The sequence below is a fragment of the Sus scrofa genome, chromosome 9, assembly GCF_000003025.6.
Source record: "Sus scrofa isolate TJ Tabasco breed Duroc chromosome 9, Sscrofa11.1, whole genome shotgun sequence".
Lineage (NCBI taxonomy): Eukaryota > Metazoa > Chordata > Mammalia > Artiodactyla > Suidae > Sus > Sus scrofa.
This window is the reverse complement of record NC_010451.4, coordinates 120,296,635-120,317,564: the sequence shown is the minus strand read 5'-3', so window position 1 is coordinate 120,317,564 and position 20,930 is coordinate 120,296,635. Positions and strand designations below refer to the sequence as shown.

General features: G+C 40.7%; 1 protein-coding gene across 17 annotated transcripts in view; it reads right to left on the bottom strand.

Moving 5' to 3' along the window:
* Positions 1-20,930, bottom strand: part of RASAL2 (RAS protein activator like 2) — a 388,515-nt gene that overhangs the window by 12,253 nt on the left and 355,332 nt on the right. For 12 of the 17 annotated variants that reach the window (XM_021063713.1, XM_021063721.1, XM_021063712.1 and 9 more), the window contains 7 exons: positions 20,569-20,713; positions 19,667-19,903; positions 16,580-16,781; positions 14,038-14,237; positions 12,387-13,248; positions 3,082-3,216; positions 765-967 (listed from right to left, as the gene is read on the bottom strand). In XM_021063713.1, coding sequence (XP_020919372.1) covers positions 765-967; positions 3,082-3,216; positions 12,387-13,248; positions 14,038-14,237; positions 16,580-16,781; positions 19,667-19,903; positions 20,569-20,713 — 1,984 coding nt within the window. The remainder of the gene's footprint in view (positions 1-764; positions 968-3,081; positions 3,217-12,386; positions 13,249-14,037; positions 14,238-16,579; positions 16,782-19,666; positions 19,904-20,568; positions 20,714-20,930) is intronic. The other 5 variants (XM_021063720.1, XM_021063722.1, XM_021063719.1 and 2 more) reach the window with 1 other exon arrangement.

Genomic DNA, 20,930 nt, shown 5'->3' with positions numbered 1-20,930 from the left:
ATCAGAAGAGTGCCTGACCCAGAGTAAGTGCTATGTACTGTTTGGTAAAATTATCCCCCCCCCCCCCCCCGGCCGCCTCTTAGAATCCCTTTGATGTCCTTGGTTCTCTGGCTCTAAGAATATCCAATAAACTTATTTCCACCTCTCTGGACTTATGGTGAAAAATTAAGCTGGCCACTGACATTGAATACCTAGTTTGGTTTATTTATTTATTTATTTTTTGCTTTTTAGGGCTACGCCCATGGTACATGGAGGTTCCCAGGCTAGGGGTCGAATCGGAGCTACAGCTGCCGGCCTACACCACAGCCACAGCAACTCGGGATCCAAGCTGCATCTACGACTTACACCATAGCCCACGGCAACGCTGGACCCTTAACCCACTGAGTGAGGCCAAGGATTGAACCCACAACCTTGTGGTTATTAGGTGGATTTGTTTCCACTGCGACACAACGGGAACTCCAAGATTTTTAAAATTCCTTTTCCTCTAGGACCTCTCAAGTGGGTCATTAAGTTTTTATTTTTCTTTCTAATTGCTGCACCTAAAGAAAAATAAATATTTTCTTGTCTTTCCTTAAAGGAAGTGCACTAAGGTTTGGCATTTAGAAAATGTTAGAGACAGTCAGTGATCACCTTGTAGGAAGTACCACAGATTTCAGGCAGTGCTGAGAATGGCCTTTGTGCCACTGCCTTAGGATTCTCTGGGGGGTCGTCCCACCTCCCTGTACCCCCAGGGAGCCCCCATCCACCGCCAGGGGACCTCTGACCTGCTGATGATGCTCTTCATCTGGCTGTCCTTCTCCTCCTGCTGCCTGCGAAGCCGCTCCTCGCTGTCCTCCAGCCGGGCCTTGTACTCCAGCAGGAGCTTCTGCATCTGCTGCTCCTGCACCAGCAAGCGGCGCTCATACTCCTCCAGCCGCCGGCTGGACACACGCAGGCGCTCCTTCAGTTTAGTAATTTCCTGTTCATACTGGGGCAGAGAGGAAGGGGCGCCAAAGACAAGGAGAGAAAAACTGGAGTTACACTGGTTTTAGACTGGTTTTTTTCCAGGGCTGCAGGTACACCATATGGAAGTTCCCAGGCTAGGAGCTGCATTGGAGCCCAGCAATGCGGGATCTGAGCCACGTCTGTGGACTACACCACTGGATCCTTAACCCACTGAGCGAGGCGGGGGATCGAACCTGCATCCTCATGGATACTAGTTGGGTTCGATTCCACTGAGCCAGGACGGGAACTCCAGCGATTTATTTTTTTATGAAAGAAGCCTTAGGCAATGTAGCTGGATGCTGTCTGAGCTGCCATGCTATGTGCTGCTAACATTTTAAAAAAGTATCGGCAGGCAGAAATGGTAACGCAGCTCTGCCCCCCTCCTAAAATTACATTTTTAATCTTACCTTGGCATTCCAAATCTCTATATGAATGTATCACTTTCCACATTAAACTACCAGTTGCTGCAAGTCACATCCAATCTCTGATGGTATCAAACGGGAGCAGGGGAAAAAATGTTCAAGCACTTGGAAGTCTGACAAGTCACTTAATATAAGCCAAAAGCCACTGTTAACAAGAGGAAAGATTTCTGCATCATCCCCTGTACTGTGGGATCTCTGACACGGCTCATCAGAATGCCATCGTTTCCCCTGCTAGAATCAGCCCTTTAGAGAGCAAGCTGCATTCCTATAATGTTAAGCAACTAAATCAATAAAGAGAATTTTATGGCAGGGTAAACTACTGCTGCTTTCTCTCCATTTACAAAAGTGCACAACATTCAAGTCACAGCTCTAAGCAAAAGGCCTACATATCTCCTGGGGCTGATTAATGGGCTGATTGCCTCTTGGCCAATATATATATACACATATTTTTTTCTTTTTTCTTTTTTTGGTCACATCTACTGCATGTGCAAGTTCCAGGGCCAGGGATGGAACACTTGCTACAGCAGCAACCCAAGCTGCTGCAATGACAACACTGGATCCTTAACCCACTGCACCACAAGAGAACTTCTTAGCCCATTTTCATGATGTGGTTCATCTGTCCAATTTGGTTCTGCTTGTTGGAACACATATATCACTTCTCTTACTAAAGCTTTATATAAATTTATACAAACGAAAGCTTTATTTAATAAATTCTTACCAAAGCATTATATAATTCAATTGGTTACACAGCCCTTTCTTCTAACTGAAGTTGCTATGGTAGAGTTTCAGTAATTGGAATGTCACATTTCTAGGTGAGATGCATTAAGCTTTCTTATAGATGGTCTACTTAAGTTCATTAGTAATTAATGATAAATCTACATCATAGCTGCACTGCAAAATGCAATGGATTTTCACATAATATCCCATTTAATTGATAATCAGAAAATTAGTTTTTGCTTATCCAGCGTCATGGTCCAAACTATGCTTATTCATCCAGAAGGTCAAAGATGACAGTTCTTACGATAGTTTGAAGAGGCAGACTGCATCAATAAGCATGGTTTAGGATCATATGGATAAGTAAACAGAAGCCAGTTGTCTGGCTGTTAATTAAACGAGACATTGCCACACATGACGTCAAGGTTCTTGTTTGATAATCCTTTTTTCTTTATGTCAACTTTCTTAATAAAACTGATGCAATAGACAGTTAGTGACTTTTTTTTTCTTGGTTAATATCTTAAAAACATTATCTATAGAGTTACAAGTTCTTTATCCAGAGAAGGTTTAAAAAAAGACAAAATCACTACAAAGATACATAAGTTATAAAATCATTACGAAGATAAGGAAATCTAATCCAAGGGTAATTTTGACCTTGTTAGTTTATAGAAACACTAAATGTTCACCTAAAATGATGAGGAATAAATAGCAGAATATTCTCCAAATTAAGGCAACCCATATTTAAAAAAAATTATAGCTAATCCCCTCACCCCAGCTCGATGGACATTTCCACATATTTTCACACACAGACATTACTGAATTATTATACACAGACATGTACATAAGGGTTAATATAAGAGGAGGAGCTGAGGCTGGGGAGGTCCTCTTCTTGATTCGATGACCCTTTGGGTGGCCTATCACTGTGGGGGCAATCGGTCAATAAAGACAGACTAGGCTCTACCTTCTCAGCGTGCTTGGCCTCATCTTGATTTTGCTCACTTTCTTCCACATCCTCTTCATACTGTCCATTGTTCAGAACCCAGGCTGCTGTCCTTTCCACTGGGGACATTGTGGCAGAGTCCACGGGTGACTGAACCTGCATAAGAAATATTTATTAGCATCTCCCAAGAGAGCCCATCCACTAGTTATGATTCAAAAGAGAGCTATTCTTGGAAGACAGAACGTGATCCCTGTTTTCTGATAAATGCTCAGTTCTAAATAATATTTTATTACTGCCAGGGCTAGGGGGAGAGAATACCCATTTGTAAAATAGTAAAATATTTGAAAATGCTGTAAATAGAACTGACTTTTTTTTTTTTCCTCTCCAATGAGGGAAAGCCAAGGCCTTAAAATTGTTTATTAGTCTAGTGGTTTCATTAGATCACTACCTAATGAAAACACGATGATGACAGAATGAAGGAAAGAAAGCAGAACTTGATGGTTGATTGCTCAGATAAGGAAACATCTGCTTAACCACAAATGCCAAGGAACCAAGGAACTGATTAATGCTAAACAACTCACAAGGTACCCATTTATATATCAGAATGCCAAATTCTTAAATTTCCTATCAACCATTTAGGGAAAGAAAAAAAAACTGATAGTGGTCATTTTTACAACGCATTGATTTGCTGATGGGTTGGGATCACTCAGCAGTCTGCATTGTACCAAGAAAGTTCCTTGATGAATAAATACAGCGTCAAAACAATGAATAAACACAGATCAAAACAATAGATACAACAAGTCTAAAGGACAGTTCTACCAATTAGGCTACTTAGTAAACTGCCCTCTTCCCGTACAGATGTACAGCGATAAGAATTCTGGCCTTGGAGTTCCTGCTGTACCTCAACATCTCTGAAGTGCCAGGATGCAAGTTTGATCACTGTGCCACAGCTGTGTCATAGGTTGCAACTGCGGCTCAACTTGGATCTAATTCCTGGCCTGGGAACTCCATATGCTGTAGGGCGACCAAAAAAAAAAAAAAAAAAAAAAAGACTTTTGGTCTTAATAGGCACATGAAAAGATGCTCACCACTCTATTAGAGAAGTGCACATCAAAACTACAATGACGTAACTTCACACAAGTCAGAATGGTCATCATTAAAGTCTACAAATAACAAATGTTAGAGAGGGTGTGGGGAAAAGGAGGGAACCCTCCTACACTGCTGGTAGGAATGCAGACTGGTACAGCCACGATGGAAAACAGTATGGAGGTTTCTCAAAAAACTAAGAATAAAAGTACTATATGATCTGGCAATCCAGTCTTGGGCATACCAGACAATACTCTAATTTGTAAAGATACATGCACCCCAATGTTCACGGCAGCACTATCTATAACAGCCAAGACAAGGAAACAACCTAACTGTCATCGACAGTGGAAGGAATAAAGAAGATGGGTTATATACATACAATGGAAAAAAAAAGCCATAAAAAAGAATGAAATAACACCATTTGCAGCAACATGGATGGACCTAGAGATCATCACACTAAGTGGAGTAAGTCAGAAAGAGAAAGACAAATACCACACATATAACTTATATGTGGATTCTAAAATGCAACACAAACGAACTTATCTACAAAACAGAAAAAGACTCACAGACATAGAGAACAAACTTGTGATTGCCAAGGCGGTGGCATGGGGGGAGGTAAGGAGTTTGGGATTAACAGATGCATACTATTCCACGCAGGATGGATAAACAACTCGGTCCAACCATACAGCACAGGGAACTATGTTCAATATCCTGTGATACTGAAAATTTGAAGAAGAATGTATATATAACTGAATCACTTTGCTGTACAGTAGAAATTAAAATAGCACTGTAAATCAACTGCATTTCAAGAAAATAAAAATAAAATGTTAAGAAAAAAAAAAAAAAAAAGAAACCTGGCCTTGAGTAGCAACTGTGCCACTTACATTGCCACTTAATCTCTTCAATACTTTTTTCCAAACCTACTGAGTTGGGATACCACCACCGTCACTAACACCCCCACCCTGATCATCTCACAGGGAATTCTAAGGACTGAATAATATAACATATGTGAAAGTTCTTTGGAAACTCCAAGAAGTACAGAGCTTAGACGGCATTACAGTACTTATGCTTTGAAAACTGGCACTAGACATAATAATTCATATTAGGCTACTGAATATTAGTGCTTTCTCCATAAACAATGCTGGAAGTAGACAACAAATTCATTTTCTTTAGCCCTCCTGAGAGAGAGAAGACAGGCAGAACAAAGCATTTTATGTGTTAGTCTTTTTATAATTAAAATGAATTTCCATTTTGAGGATCAATACTCTAGCATCTCAGAATAGGAAAGGAATTTTCTTTCCCATGCAGAGCTATATACCTTAAGCATATTTATATCATTCTGGAAGAAAATCTGGCTAAACTCTAAATATGCAGATATTTTAAAAGAAGGTGTATTTTAAGGGGTAGTTAGAAAAACTAGATGAAAAAAATTGGTTGCAGAGACAAACAGGCTATTTGGAAGAGACTTTAAAAATACTCATACAGGGAGTTCCCGTTGGGGCTCAGTGGTTAACGAAGCCGACTAGGAACCATGAGGTTGTGGATTCGATCCCTGGCCTCTCTCAGTGGGTTAAGGATCCGGCAATGCTGTGAGCTGTGGTATAGGTCGCAGGCATGGCTTGGATGCCACGTTGCTGTGGCTGTGGTGCAGGCGGCAGCTGTAGCTCCTATTCGACCCTAGCCTGGGAACTTTCATGTGTCGCAAGTGCAGCCCTAAAAAGCAAAAAAACCAAAACCAAAACCTAACAAACAAAAACATACAGAAGTAATATGAGGATATTTCCTAAAAGGTGTGAACAGAAGAACTTGGTTTGGCTGATTTACAAACAGATTATAGATATGTATCAATAAAAAATGGTTTCATGCCTGAGGCAAAACCCAGCAATTATGAATGAACTTTCAGAAATTCCTCCTTTGAAGCCATTTTCTCCACTGTGTCAAGAAACACGTCTTGGGGAGTTCCCGTTGTGGCTCAGTGGTTAACGAACCCAACTAGTATCCATGAGGATGCGGTTCGTCCCTGGCCTTGCTCAGTGGATTAAGGTTGCTGCGGTGTAGGCTGCAGACATGACTCAATGTGGCCTTACTGTGGCTGTGATGTAGGCCGGCAGCAACGCTCTGATTGGACCCTCCATATGCCATGGGTGTGGCCCTAAAAAAAAAAAATAAAGCAAAAAAAACCAACCATGTCTTAAATTCAGTACCCTCAGTTCTTAAACATCTACTTTCATCTCCACTATGGTAGGTGTGTTTCCTACTACTTCGTTCACTTGCGTATCACTCTCATTATTTTTGTCATAACCATGTTAGCACTGATATTCTATTTATTATCTCTTTAAACTTTCTCAGCAAATTCCTTATGCTAAGCAATATTTTCAGAAAAAAAATATTTATAAACATATTTTACATTAATAGTGATTTTTTTCTAATACGTGTTAAAATAATAACAAGATTAAGTAAATACTTGCATACTTGAATGATTTTTAGTATCACACCTTGAGAACACTCATCTATGTGATATGTACCATTTATATTAGAAAAGATGAGGAGTTCCTGCTGTGGCTCAGCAGAAATGAATCTGAAGAGTATCCATGGGGATACAAGTTTGATCTCTGGCCTCACTCAGTGGGTTAAGGATCCAGCGTTGCCTGAGCTGAGGTGTAGGTCGCAGATGTGGCTCAGATCTGGCGTTGCTGTGGCTGTGGTGTAGGCCGGTGGCTACAGCTCTGATTAGACCCTAGCCTGGGAACCTCCATATGCTGCGGGTGTGGCCCTAAAAAGACGAAATAAATAAATAAATAAATAAATAATAATTACCTACTTCAAACGTTACTATGAGAAACAAACTAGATAGCGTGTAAAAACAGTTTGTAAACTACCAGGTACTTCACACACACACACGCAGACACTCTCTCCCTACCAGATTTTGAAAGCAGAGAGCAATAAATGCTTTAGTATTGGAAGAGAAAAATGGTTTAATGGGGGTTTAGGTTTTTATTTGATATATGTACACCTGAGAGGCAAAATGTTGTGGTTCTGAGTCTTAAAAAATCAATAGGAAGTCTATACTTAAAGGAGTTAAATGTCTTTTCAACGTAGAATCTTACCACTTTACCACATAGGGCACAGGAAAGCTGCTTTTCTGTGAAACCCGGATTTTCTATTCAATTGCTGCTTGAGAAAAGTAGCTGCTAAAATGAGTAACTTCACCGTTTGGAATTTATAACTTCAAGGAAGCTATTCAATAGCTTTCTGCTGTATAGTTAACAGAATGCTGCTTGAAAGAATTCTCTTTCCCGGTGATGTGTTATGAGTAACCATTTATTGAGTGCCAATATATGCATTACGATCTAACAGCACTCCTAAGAACATAGTAAGGAGAGATCTTAGCCCTGAAAAGCAAATTAAAAACAACTCCTTAGGTAATCTAGGCTTTAACTATTAAGTGAGAAGCTATAAAAACAAGAGTTGGTTTATTTCACTGCTGCTAGTGGGAGGACTTCAGAAGGACTACCAATGTCCAGCGATTTATGACAGCGTATACAATGGGAACTGGGCTTTCCAGTCTACTCCTATTTTCTGGTTGAAACTGTTTTTTTTTTTACTACTGCCTAATGTAACCTGGCACTCTGTATGGCATATGTCAGGTAGTCAATAAGTTTAAAAAAAAAAAAATCAGATTAATATAACTATTCCTTGTATTTGTAATAAAAACTTTCTATAATTATAAAGAACATAAAAGTAATACTGGACAAATTAGAAATAACTTACGCTGGAAAGATACAGAGGTGATTTTTATTTCAAAAATTATCATTATTTTTTTCTTCTTTTTATGGCTATAACCATGCATATGGAAGTTCTCCAGCTAGGGGTTGAATTGGAGCTGCAGCTGCTGGCCTGCGCCATAGCCACAGCAACACTGGCTCCGAACCACATCTGTGACTAGGCTGTGGCTTGTGGCAACTCTGGATCCTTAACCCACTGAGCAAGGCCAGGGATCGAATCCGCATTCTTACAGACACAATGTCAGTAACCCGCAGAGTCACACAGGAACTCCCTCAAAATTACTTTTTATTGTATTATATGCTTCACATGAAAGCATAGTGTACTGTCTTTTACACTTAATTTACTGGTCGTATGAGTGCTTTTTTCCTAATTAAATTGTCAACCCTTGGAACATGGCACTATATATCAGAGTTTCGTGGGTTTTTTTTTTTTTTTTTTTGAATGATAGTGACTATCTCACTGCACAATAGATGCTTAATAGAATATTATGTGTTTATTAATACTTTGGTTTCTCTTTAGAATTCATTACCAAAGTATAATTCATTACTAAGAGAAGGATACCCTATGTTTTTCCTCTGATCCTTTGGAAGTACATCAAAGGCTTTTCTTTAGTGTTCCATCTCCTTTATAAGCAAAATTTATTATCTCTAGTTTATAGTCAAAGAAATTAAGAAAGGGAGTTGAGGGAGTTCCCGTCATGGCTCAGGAAATCGAATCTGACTAGTATCCATGAGGACACAGGTTCGATCCCTGGCCTTGCTCAGTGGATTAAGGACCTGGCGTTGCCATGAGTTGTGGTGTAGGTTGTAGATGTGGCTCAGATCTGGTGTTGCTGTGGCTGTGGCATGGGCCAGTGGCTACAGCTCCGATTTGACCTCTAGCATTGGAACCTCCATATGCTGTGAATGCAGCCCTAAAAAGACAAAAAAAAAAAAAAAAAAAAAAAAAAAGGAAAAGGAAAGGAGTTGATAAGTGATTCGGATCCCATCTTGCTTAGCTATAGCCTTAGGAAGCACATTTTATTCACTGACTTTCAACAGTGGATCAGTAAAGAAAATAAAGGATGAAAAAGACGAAAAGAAGCAGGGATTCCTACAAGAATATCTCCCCTTTGAGATAATCTTGGATAGGGGTTTCTCTGGAAAAAATAATAATGCTTTAGGGCAAAAAGGCCTGAGACAGCCGTTTCACTGATAGCCTGACTATGCTGAGGACAACTGAGAACAGGCTGGTTCCCTGTTCTCTGTTGGTATTTACTAGTTGTAAATAATACTTGCTGCTTTCAGCTTCTCCACAGTCTGAAATAGTCAGGTTCCTATAGAGGAGTAACATTTCTGCTCTTAACACCAAAGAAAGAGCTGCCTAAATTAGAAAGTCAACTCTGAGAAGCCTTGAAGAGGCTGATCAAGAGAGGGTTCAATAAATCCAAGTGTGAAAACTTCAGCATCATTCTGACAGGCAAATACCTATTTAAAAAGCCTCTTCAAATTTGAATTTCTAAGGTTAGGTAACATGCTATATCTGTACAACTCACACATTGTAAATAAAGTCTACTACGTGTACTGAGTATATGATACACAAAAAAACAAAACAAAGAGGAAAACGAGAAAAAGAAATCCAAACAGAGGTGAAAAGGGTGAAAAAAATTAAAGACAGTTTCCTAAAAAAAAATTCCTTCTCTGTAGATTGTTCCACTAGGATTTTATTCCCTTCCGACTCAGTAGACGGAGAAGACTGAGGCTAGTTACACTGCCCACAAGGGCTGCTCCTTTGTGCTAAGATACAAGTGGAATTTGCATGGGACAAAGCCTCCAATAATTATAGATGCCTACAGAACAGTCCCCACAAAGAAATCCTCCAGTTTTGAGGACAGAAGAATTCCCCAACATAATCTGCAATTAAAATATGTTGAGAATTTAGGTAAAAAATGTGCTGATTATATAGAACATCAGAGGTTTCATGGGAGTGAAACGAAAAAAGCAATCAAAAAAGAAAAAGGAATAAAAAATATTAACAACATGAGTTTGAAAGAATAAACCATCTGCATAGAAAAAGCCAGTGTAGAAAAAACAGAAACTTGAACAATCAAAATACAGTGATTTACGGTTTAACTGATATGACAGTGGCAGGACCAGCAAAGGCACAAACAAAACTGACTACTGAAAGCTGTGCTGGGACATCTCACCATGGCTATGCCCCACTTCATGCCAATATAATACAGACATTCCCAAACTTACCAATGGTTGTGGCACAAAAGTATTTTAATTAGTTGTTTGGAGACCATGCGCAGTTCCTACCTTCTAGCCATCCAGACGGCTTTCTATTCACCCACAGAAACATGCAGTGCTTATATGACAGGTGCTATGTTTTCCTATAGCATGAATATTATAGATGACAAGTGGTTTCAAATGATCACACAAAAGCCTATTTCATTTATAATGTTTATCAAAAATCAGTCAGGACCCTGGGAATAGAGGACTCTATGTAACACTGTATTTTTCCATCCAGGACTGGGCCTAAGTAGGTGAAAGTTGCTGTCCCCTGTCCTGCCCCCTCTGCCAGTCTGCCAGTCCTCTCTACTCCTTGTCTGAGAGCCTTTGCGCTGCACTAAGCCCCCATGCAGAGATGTGCCTCCCCACAGCAGTCCATCCCTAAAATTACTTATTTTTCTTTTCTCTTCTCAATAAACACCTGAACTCTCTGAAAGTGGTTGATCTCAGCTAGAAGCTGCCATAAGAAGTAATGTGTGGAAACTAATTCACTACAAGGTGCCAAGGACTGATAGCCTCCTAATACATCCTTTATATCTAAAAAACTTTCATTTAAAGAAAAAGAAAACATATAATATACTCATATAAATTAATGTAATACAATTTTTTCCTTTTCTTTAAGTGAACATGCTTATTAAATCAAATAAACTGGTGATATTGGGAGATATAACAAAAATGAAAAATTTAATATTGAGGAAAAAGTTTATTTTTCAGGAAAGAACTGACCAACTAGGAGGTTTTTGCTCAGGAAGTCGGACCAGAATCAGTTTGTTTTTCATCTCTTTTTCTACTTCTGTATCCAAAGATTCTGTAAATGTTCTAATTTTTTAAAAAAAGCAATAATTATCGAAGTAGGGCAAGGGCTCTGATAACAGCAGAATGCAGGCAGAAGCAACCAAATCAGTATAAACACCTGCCTATAAAAATACAAGCATATTAAAGAGACTCACTGTTGTTTCATTACAGTCTCCTCTGACCAGTAACTCTGCTGGAAGAGGATTTGGTACAGAACTCTTGGAATCACAAAGCTCCCTAATACATACAAAGTATGATTAAAGCATTCAACAAAGCTTTTTTTAGGAGAAATTTTTTTTAGATGAAAGTAAGACGTGTAACATATGCCATTCCTAAGGTTATTATTTTATTTTATTTCATTTGTCTTTTTGCCTTTTCTAGGGCGGCTCCTGCGGCATATGGAGGTTTCCAGGCTAGGGGCTGGATCGGAGCTGTAGCTGCCGGCCTACGCCAGAGCCACAGCAATGTGGGATCTGAGCCATGTCTGCAACCTACACCACGCTCACGGCAACGCCGGATCCTTAACCCACTGAGCAAGGCCAGGGATCGAACCCATAAACCTAGTTCGGTTCCTAGTCCAGGTTCATTAACCACTGAGCCACGACGGGAACTCCTATTAGTTTACTGTAAGAGCAAAATATGTATCGGTGCCTCCAAATGCAATATGCAAGAAATGATTAAATTCCTGGAAAACCTTTTTATTTGTGAAGAAAAGGTCTGATCATCTTCTACTAAGATTAGGAATGATACCAGCTGGGCTGGTCCACGTAAACAGAACTATAAGAGATCTGCAACTGTTCAGAGAATACTTGTCAACCACTTGTGTTTCTTTTTACCTCTCCCCTTTATCTTGCCTCCGCAGGTGTTGCGTTGTTATTTTCCTATTTCCAGGAAAAGGCACATGGGACTTGCTATTACCAAAGGGAGGTGGGGGATGGAGTAGGGAGCAGTTACATTAAACTCTTGGCTCAGAATGTAAAACTTTATTCTGGAAACTTAAGAAAAAAAAATTAAGGAGGATTAATATCCTGATTCCCAAAATACATCCTAGTTAATTTGGCCTGTGGATGTCATAGTTTAAGTGTCTAACTGTTCACTCAACATCACAGATCTCAGTGCAAAATGAGGTGCTGGCTCTGCCACTTGACGGAAAGGGCGCCCTGTGTGGCTGTTGGAGTCTCCTAAGGGTAAGGAGTCAAGCTACCTTTGGCTGCCCCGCCCAGCCAGAAGCCCCCAGCACTTTCCTCTTTCCATGAGAAGGAAAACAGTTGCAGAAAGCTAGTCTTAAGTAGAAACCCTATTAGCAGCCCGCTTTCCCAATGAGGATATACAGAGAACCTAGGAAACAGCTGGCCAAGGAGCAGGCAGCCCCTCGGCATGCACACCTACCTGCTGGGTCTGCTGCCTCTGGATGGCTCTCACTTTGGGAACAGGGCTCTCTCGGGAGGAAGAGGACTGCTGCCGGGACCGGCTCCCATTCTGCACAGGTTCGGCCACCAGGGCCGCAGATGCCACTGACATGCTCCCTGTGCTACGTAAGGAAGCGCTGTGCGGCAGGGACGGCGGGGCTTTGGCTCGGGCACCCAGCCCAGCCTGGTCCATTTTACGGATCTGGGCCTGCCCCGTGCTGTTCTGCCGCGGCAGAGCAAGAGGTATGTGCCTGTCTGGCACCGTGTGCCGCCTGGAGAAGTCCTCGCTCTGAGTGCTACGTTTGGTGAAATCCTCCATGCTGCTGTTGCTGGGCCCACTGAGCTTGAAGTCTTCACTGTTACTTTGGCTCCTGGAACTGGCAGTGCTGAGGTTCTCCAAACTGGAATCCACAGAGGCCTTTGGCATGGCTGGAATTGGGTTATTGAGGTGATAGACAGGGTTCTGGAATGACAAGGGCTGGAGGCTGCCTGGCTGGTTCAAGGCTGGGTGCAGGGGCCTTCGCACTTGGGGTGCACTCTGGGGAGTGCTCTGAGTCTCCCGCAGTTGCTTGATGCTGGCCACCTGGGTGATGGAGAGCTGGCTCCCAGTCAAGAGCATAGGCACATCAAGCATGACAGACGCATGCTCCACCTGGGCGGCGTGCGTGTCCTGGAGGTCCATGAGGGAGATGCTCCGGCCATTAGGAAGGCTACTTTCCTTCTCGTCCTTTTCAGAGTAAGTCATGCTCTGGGAGGAGGCTTGCTGAACCAGCAACAGCGTTTTCCCTCTGAAATAGCTGTCTGTGTTGTCCTGGCTTGGAGATTTTAGTTTGTGCAAATCACTGTGCCAAAGGAAAGGAGCATGAATTACTACTCTTGAAAGCAAATTCAACAGAGTTAACATTCTTCAACTCAGGCATGTGAATTCTTCGGAAGGCTCACAGGCCCAATGTGGATACTTTTACCCTGGTTTCTGAACTCAGATTTCATCATTACAATTCTTAGAACAAAATCGAACATTTTTAGTTTTTACCCATTTATCCAGATGGAGAATAAAACCGTGTATAACCCTCCATCCCTGTCTTTGATTTTGACTAGAATTCCAATCATTTCCTAGTTAGGTTTTAAACCTCCCAAGGTATCCCAATGCATAGTTAATTGGTTTTGTCCAAACCTTCAAGAGGAGAAGCCCTGAGTGCACAGCCAGAGTCTCTGCTAATGGCACAAGTCTTGCCAACACAGAGAACAAAGTCTAAGCATTGACACTGCATCCACCTGCCCAGCTGACACAGCCAGCTCTAAAAGGATTTCAACTGGGGTTCTCCAGGGTTTGGGTGCCACAATATGTGAAAACACCAATTTCACAGAACCCTTAGTCTTCTATGAAGCACAATATAGTTTTTTTTTTTTAAATTGTCGAATGTATTACAACTTTACAATATTGTTCTAGAAAATAAGTATCCTAGGTCATGTGTATTACTATGACAAACAGTTGGGTTTATCTCAGGTCAGATGATTCTTTCCAACTGCTCATGACCTTCAAGTTGGAGATTTAACAAGTTAAATAGATTTTTGCCCAATCTCTAAACATCTCCCTCTGAGTGAAGCAGGTCAAATTCTCTGTTTCGTACCTGTCAGTAGGGTCTTCAAATATTTTCTGCAGCCCGGAGGAGAGGCTTCCACTGACATTTGGACTGGAGCTATGCTCAGTGAAGCGTCTCAGTTGCTGCTGTATTGGTGTGGGATTAGTCAGAGATTTGGTAATATCAGCAAGAACACGAGGGAGAGGTCCCAATTTTGCCACGGTCGCCTGTAGGAAGGAATTTTCACCCTAATTGGATAATAAGCATTGCGATATCCACCACAGATTGTTTTGGGGACAGCGATGCCCATTGATGGAGGGGTGTAGGTTGGAGGGAAGGGTAGGTGTTTGCATATGGGAGTGGCAGGTTCATAATGCATTGTTATGGAGCAGCAGAACCATGGCGTCGAGATGGATGGAGGAGGCGAAACAAGATGCAGCAGACATTGAGGAAAGAAAGGAAACAGAAATTAGGATTATGCAAATAAAAATTAAAAGACATGCTCAAAACAACCAAACTATTGCCATTCCAACTAAAATAGGCATGCAAAGCAAACTAAATCTTTGGGAGGCTGGTAGATCCAGGTGGGGGAAGGCAGGGGAGGAACGAAACACCTTCTAACCAAAAAGGACTTGAAGACCAGAGGATTGGCTAATGTGATGAAACTTCCAAAGAAAAGGGATTGTGTGAGGAAAGAAATGCATGCCAACATACAAGAAGGTGTCGCATTCAGGGTTCAGAACACCGCAGGGCACACAGTTGATATTGCCATCCGCTAGCCCATTTAATCTTGGGAATCCTGATCTATTTCCAACTGAGTTTCAATCAGTAAGACAATTTTTTTTTTTTAACATTAAAATCAGGCAAACGTTATGAGATATGTCTAGATGTATCTCTGGTTCCCAGGACCAAACAGAGATTTAAAAGGAGAAAATGTGTTTGCACAGCAAAGCCTGTTAAAAAGACCTTGACCCTGAAAAAACCAGGTTGATTTCACAAGATAACTGTCTCTGCATCGCACTGATGCAGTCATTCAGTGAAGAATAACGTTTTATGTTTTGCTTTATCTGCAGCTCAATCATTTTTTTCCTTTGGGGAATTCTTATTCTCGTGGGGTCTTATGGGAACCCTCAACCATCAGGCCACTTTACACGGCTGCCTCTGGGTTTTCACTGTCTTCTTAACAACGGGTAGACTCTTCTACCCTCTCAAATGAGTACAAAAGCCATGCGAAAAATGTCTTCACTTGCTTGATCCTTTTGAGCCATGATTCATATGAAAGGAACTTAGCCTCAGCATAGCTGCAACTTAAATCTAGCTAGCATTTCTTTTCTTTTCATTCTTAACTTAGGCCACACCCATGGCATATGGAAATTTCCAGGTCAGGGACTGAATCCTAGCTGCAGCTGTGACCAGCGCCACAGCTATAGCATATATGCATCCTATACTCCACTGTGCTGGGCTAGGGATTGAACCTGCGCCTCCACGTGACCCAAGTCACTGCAGTCAGGTTCTTAACCCTACTGTGCCACAGTGGGGACTCCCTAGATAGCTTTCCTAAAAGTGAAGGGGTCCTTGAAGAGAAGAAATAATGTACTATTTTACAAATGTTTGCAGTAGCCTTGCCCTAACCCTAAGCCTAACTGATGGTGGATGGCCACCCTACCAGTTACAGTTCCTCAGGAAAATGGTCTTTGTTAATAGGTTTTACTCCCTCCCACACCATTTTATTGGTGCGATACTTTTAAAGATAATAGGAAAATGGAGGAAAACAAAGTCTTATCCCAGAAAAAATAACTTTGTCTTTTGAAGTTATTCTAACATACCACCACAGATATTTATAAGGTACCTGTAGTAAACAAAAACATGAATACATAATTATTGTGGTAAACCTGGCCAAAAGCTGTTAGACAGTTTTTTACAGCAAACTCTATTCCTTTTTCCAAAATTCCAGAAGGAAGAAAATGATTGGTATGGTATACATTTAGTTATCAAGATGACAGACAATAAAATTCTTAGCATGTGGTTAAAAAATAAAACGATTAGAAATCATCATTGTTTTCTACATCCTTAATTCACATCTGCAGAGGAAAAGAAAACATCAGGATTTTCAGATTCCATTAACTCTATAGTACTGACAGTTATATTAAACCCTTTGACTTAACATGATGAAAATAAATCTCATGGGTGAGTTACTTAACACAACTGCCTCAGTATTTTCCTTAATCCACACTGTTAAGAAACTACTATATGAGATTTCAGCTCATTCTACTCTACATAAATAAGGCTGCACATATGAAGATTTGATATCAGTTTCTAGGCAAATACACACACACATACTTGTATTTCTTTACAGAAATATATACCACATTAATTCGGGTAACTACTTAAAATATGTGTTAATCATTTTGTGGCTTTCTAGAATTTCCTGGTTTGTAGGACATATATTTTACTCAGAAATGATAACCATTTCCTCCCAGCTCTCCTTTTGACCAGCAGACAGCATGAGTGCGGTCGGATACTCTCCAGATTTCAGGTACGTTAGGATTCTCTGCCTCCCATCTCCCATTACCCATCCAGCTTACTTTACCTTATCAAGTTGGGAAACTACTTCCCACAGTAAGGAGTGCAAAACTGAAAGCTCTCGACCCAGATCGATATAGCCATCAAAGCCTGGGGTGTTTGAGATGGTGTCTGGATTAGAGATCTCCAAAAGAAAGCGCTTCATTCCGCCCCATTCGTATTCTAAAAAATCATTCATGAATGCCATGTATTCCTCTTTGTTACCAAATCTGAAGTAGAGGGAGAGAAAATGAGAAGGAACACATTCAAGACAAGAGATGTGATCATTCTGAATTGACTTTACAGAGAGCTATACTTTTTTTTTGGGGGGGGGAGCTAAGTGACTACTCTGTTTATTATCTGTAAGTGACAAACACTAAAACATACTTTGCTAATATTACATTAATACTCAAAATCTTTTTTTTTTTTTTTAGTAATAGAACATTTTTTACCTTTATTTATTTATTTATTTATTTAGTCTTTTTTTTGCTATTTCTTCGGCTGCTCCCGCAGCATATGCTCCCAGGCTAGAGGTCGAATCAGAGCTGTAGCCACCGGCCTACGCCAGAGCCACAGCAACGCGGGATCCGAGCCGCGTCTGCAACCTACACCACAGCTCATGGCAATGCCGGATCCTTAACGCACTGAGCAAGGGCAGGGATGGAACCCGCAACCTCATGGTTCCTAGTCGGATTCGTTAACCACTGCGCCACGACGGGAACTCCTCAAAAATCTTTGAATAGCTTTCTATTCAAAGGTAGGGTAGAGACAAAACACTTTTTTTTCCCCCTGTTATTTAAAGCCAGTATAAATGATCCTCATCAGTATAAACCTTCAATATCACTGGTTTCCTCAAAGTCTTCTGAATATATTGTACCCTTTCTCTTCTCCAAGCTTTTGTGTTCATATTTATTTCTACTGGAGAAGAGCTTCTCTTCTTTGACTGTCTGGCTAGGTTCTAGCTATCTTCCAAGCCTAGCTTAAGTCCAAAAAATAGGTTCCAAATGAAACTAAAAACAATTTTTAAAAGAACTAGCTCAAATATGGGTAAACATGTATATTTCCATACACAGGGCACACAGAGTTCAAATGGTGCACTTCTAAAAAGCCACTATTTATGCCAGAAAACAATCTGTCTCATTGAAGTTATAATTTTTTCCTTCAAAATATTTCTACTAGAAAGTTGTCCTTAAGCTTCATTATTGAATAAATCTGTGATCAATTTTGCGATCACAGTGTGGACTGCTTCTCAGCGATTTCTTAAAACTGTTTTTAATAATTGATAAAAATTATACAAACTGAAGAACAATTTGAAAACAAGAAAAAGTGAAAGAAAAAAGGATGAGTGTATCCACTTTACCACCCAAATAAGTGGTAGTTTACAGTTCAGTGGATTTTTCCCCCAATTGCTTTCTACTAACTTCCGTTTGATAAAGTTTAAGCTTACAGAAAAGTTTAAAGAACATACAACACATACTCTTAGGCCATTCACCGATATTAACCAACTGTTTATATTTTGCCAAGTTTGTTTTTCACTCTCTTTCTATATATATGTACTTTTTAAAAATATCGAACCATTTTATTTTATTTTATTTTTTTAATATATTTTTTTAATTTTCCCACTGTACAGCAAGGGGGTCAGGTTATCCTTACATGTATACATTACAATTAGATTTTTTACCCACCCTTTCTTCTGTTGCAACATGAGTATCTAGACATAGTTCTCAATGCTATTCAGCAGGATCTCCTTGTAAATCTATTCTAAGTGTCGAACCATTTTAAACTGTTACAGACATGACCTCTTAGTATATTAGCACTATTTCTCCAGAATAAGAAATAACTCTTACCTAAACCACTGAAACTTTTAAAAGATAGTATTTTAAATTATCTTATATATAGCTCATACTTAAATCTTGCCAACTGTCCCCAAAATGATTTTTATAATTTTTTTTTCCAATTCAGATCCAATTAAGATTCAAGCACTGCATTTAGTCTCTTTTAATCCAAGACAGTCCCCCAGCCATCTTTTCCATTTTTCCTGACACCGGCTTTTTTTGAGGGGCCAGGCCAACTGTCTTAGATAATGTAACCAGAGCATTTCCTCTGACTGTCCTTCCCAACTTCCTTATCCTGGGTTTGTGTGTTTTCATATTGCTGGGATAAAAGCTCATGCACCATTTGGTATCCTATCTTTTTCTCATAATATCTTCCATCATGTTCCATCACAACTGTGCTATACAGCAGGACCTTACTTGGCTGAAATGTTTTTTTTTTTTTTTTTTTTTTGCCTTTTAGGGCTGCACTTGGAGCATATGGAAGTTCCCAGGCTAGGGGTCAAATAGGAGCTACAGCTGCCAGTCTACACCACAGCCACAACAATGCAGAATCTGAGCCGAGTCTGCGACCTACAACACAGCTCCCGGCAATGCCAGATCCTTAACCCACCGAGCGAGGCCAGGGACTGAACCTGCATACTAGAGGGATTCATTTCCACTGAGCCACAAGAGGAACTCCTAGCTGAAGTTTTTAATAGCACTTTTTATTTTAATATAGCTTCATTTATTTAATTTTAATTTAATTATATCTTAATCATTTTCCATATTATTGGTTTTTGGTAAACACAATTTGCAGTGGCTGAACATACTCCACTGAATGCATAGGCTACTTTACCATTCCTCTACAAAGTGAATATTCAAACTAATTCCATTTTTTTTTTTAGCTCTTTTTAATAACATCACAATGAAAATCATGTAACACAAGTGATGAGGCTCCCCACTCCTATCCGAATTTTAGATTTCAGGCCTCGTGTACCTGTTTTTCTTTTTTTTAAGGGCCACAGTCTCGGCATATAGAAGTTCCCAGAATGGGGGCCATATTGGAGCTGTAGCCTCTGGCCTACGCCGCAGCCGCAGCAATGCCAGATCTGAGCTACATCTGCAACCTACACCACAGCTCATGGCAACGCCGGATCCTTGACCCACTGAGTGAGGCCAGGGGTCGAACCTGTGTCCTCGTGGATACTAGTCAGATTTGTTTCCGCTGAGCCACGATGGGAACTCCTCATGTACTTGTTTTTTAAACAATTTTTTTAAGTGGTTATGGCAGCTCCACCTACTTGGCAAAGTTGGCCAGGTTCTGGATGACCTTGGCAATGAGCGTTAGAGTCCGAGACGTGCGGTCATCAGGATACTCCTGCATTAGGTTGAAGAGGCTGGGAGACATGATGGCCGGGCACAGGAAACGGAGGAACAACGAGGCACTGATGAGCCGCTCGCTGATGTCCTGCTTGCCGCGGTTCAGGCACTGCTGCTTCCACGATGCAAACACTTCTTTCAACTCGCGAGGGAAAACACTGGCGAAGGAAGAAAGACCCAAACCTCTAAATTCAAAAGCATCATAACCCAAGGAAGCAGAGGTGATCCCACTCTGGCCCAACAGAGCCGGGCTGAGAGGAAGGTCTAACAGAGACCTCTGCCTGATGCATGGCTGAGAGACGGTGGAAAATTCCCAGACACCCAGGTGGAAAAGCGGAAACGCAAAGCTACAAAACTCGGGAATTAGTGCCAATTTAGTTTTACAAAGTGGGAAGATGGCCTGGGGCTCCTGACTAAACTAACTAGTTTACTAGAGTTCATCATAATATTCTCTCTAAAGACTGCTTATCAAAAATCTTCCAAAACCTCACCGAGTGCTGGGGCTGGTGTCATTATCAAAAATCATTAGTGCCTCTGTTTGACGCTAGCAAGTATGTTTAAAAGTCCTTAAAATATTTTTGGTGTTAGAGGATACAGTGCTCATATTCCGGGGAAACATTAGACTTAGGTAGACAGGCAGCGCTGAGGTCCTTCTGCTTACAATGGAGGCTTAGATTTTAGGCAAAATTGTAATTAGGGAAACTTGCTGTTTTTCCTCTAAGTCCTTCCTTTGGATAGGAAATAACAGTTAACACTGTGATCACTTTTACATGGAAAAATTTAAATTCCATAAGCAGAGAATGAAGCGCTGGCACCAGCTCACCAGTAGGAGTTGATGATCTTGCAGAAAGCCAGCTCACAGCACATTTTCAGGTTGCTCTGATGGTCTATCAGTTCACTGGAAGAACATTTGCTGGGATCCACTTCGCAGTTCTCATCTGACTCATACAGAGCTTTGATGAACTCCCCTATGTGAAAAGAGAAGAAAGAGAAGATGATGAAGAGTGTAACTATAAATAGCGCCTTCCTGAACGGAATAGAATTTAGGGCTTCTGTACTAAAATGTATAATGGGGAATTCTTTCTGACGTCTGACACGGAGGGCACAAAAGACTCTTCATAGAGGGTTACTGACTTGGAACTCGAGTAACTACCTCCCATATGTCATGTTTATCTTCCTTACTCT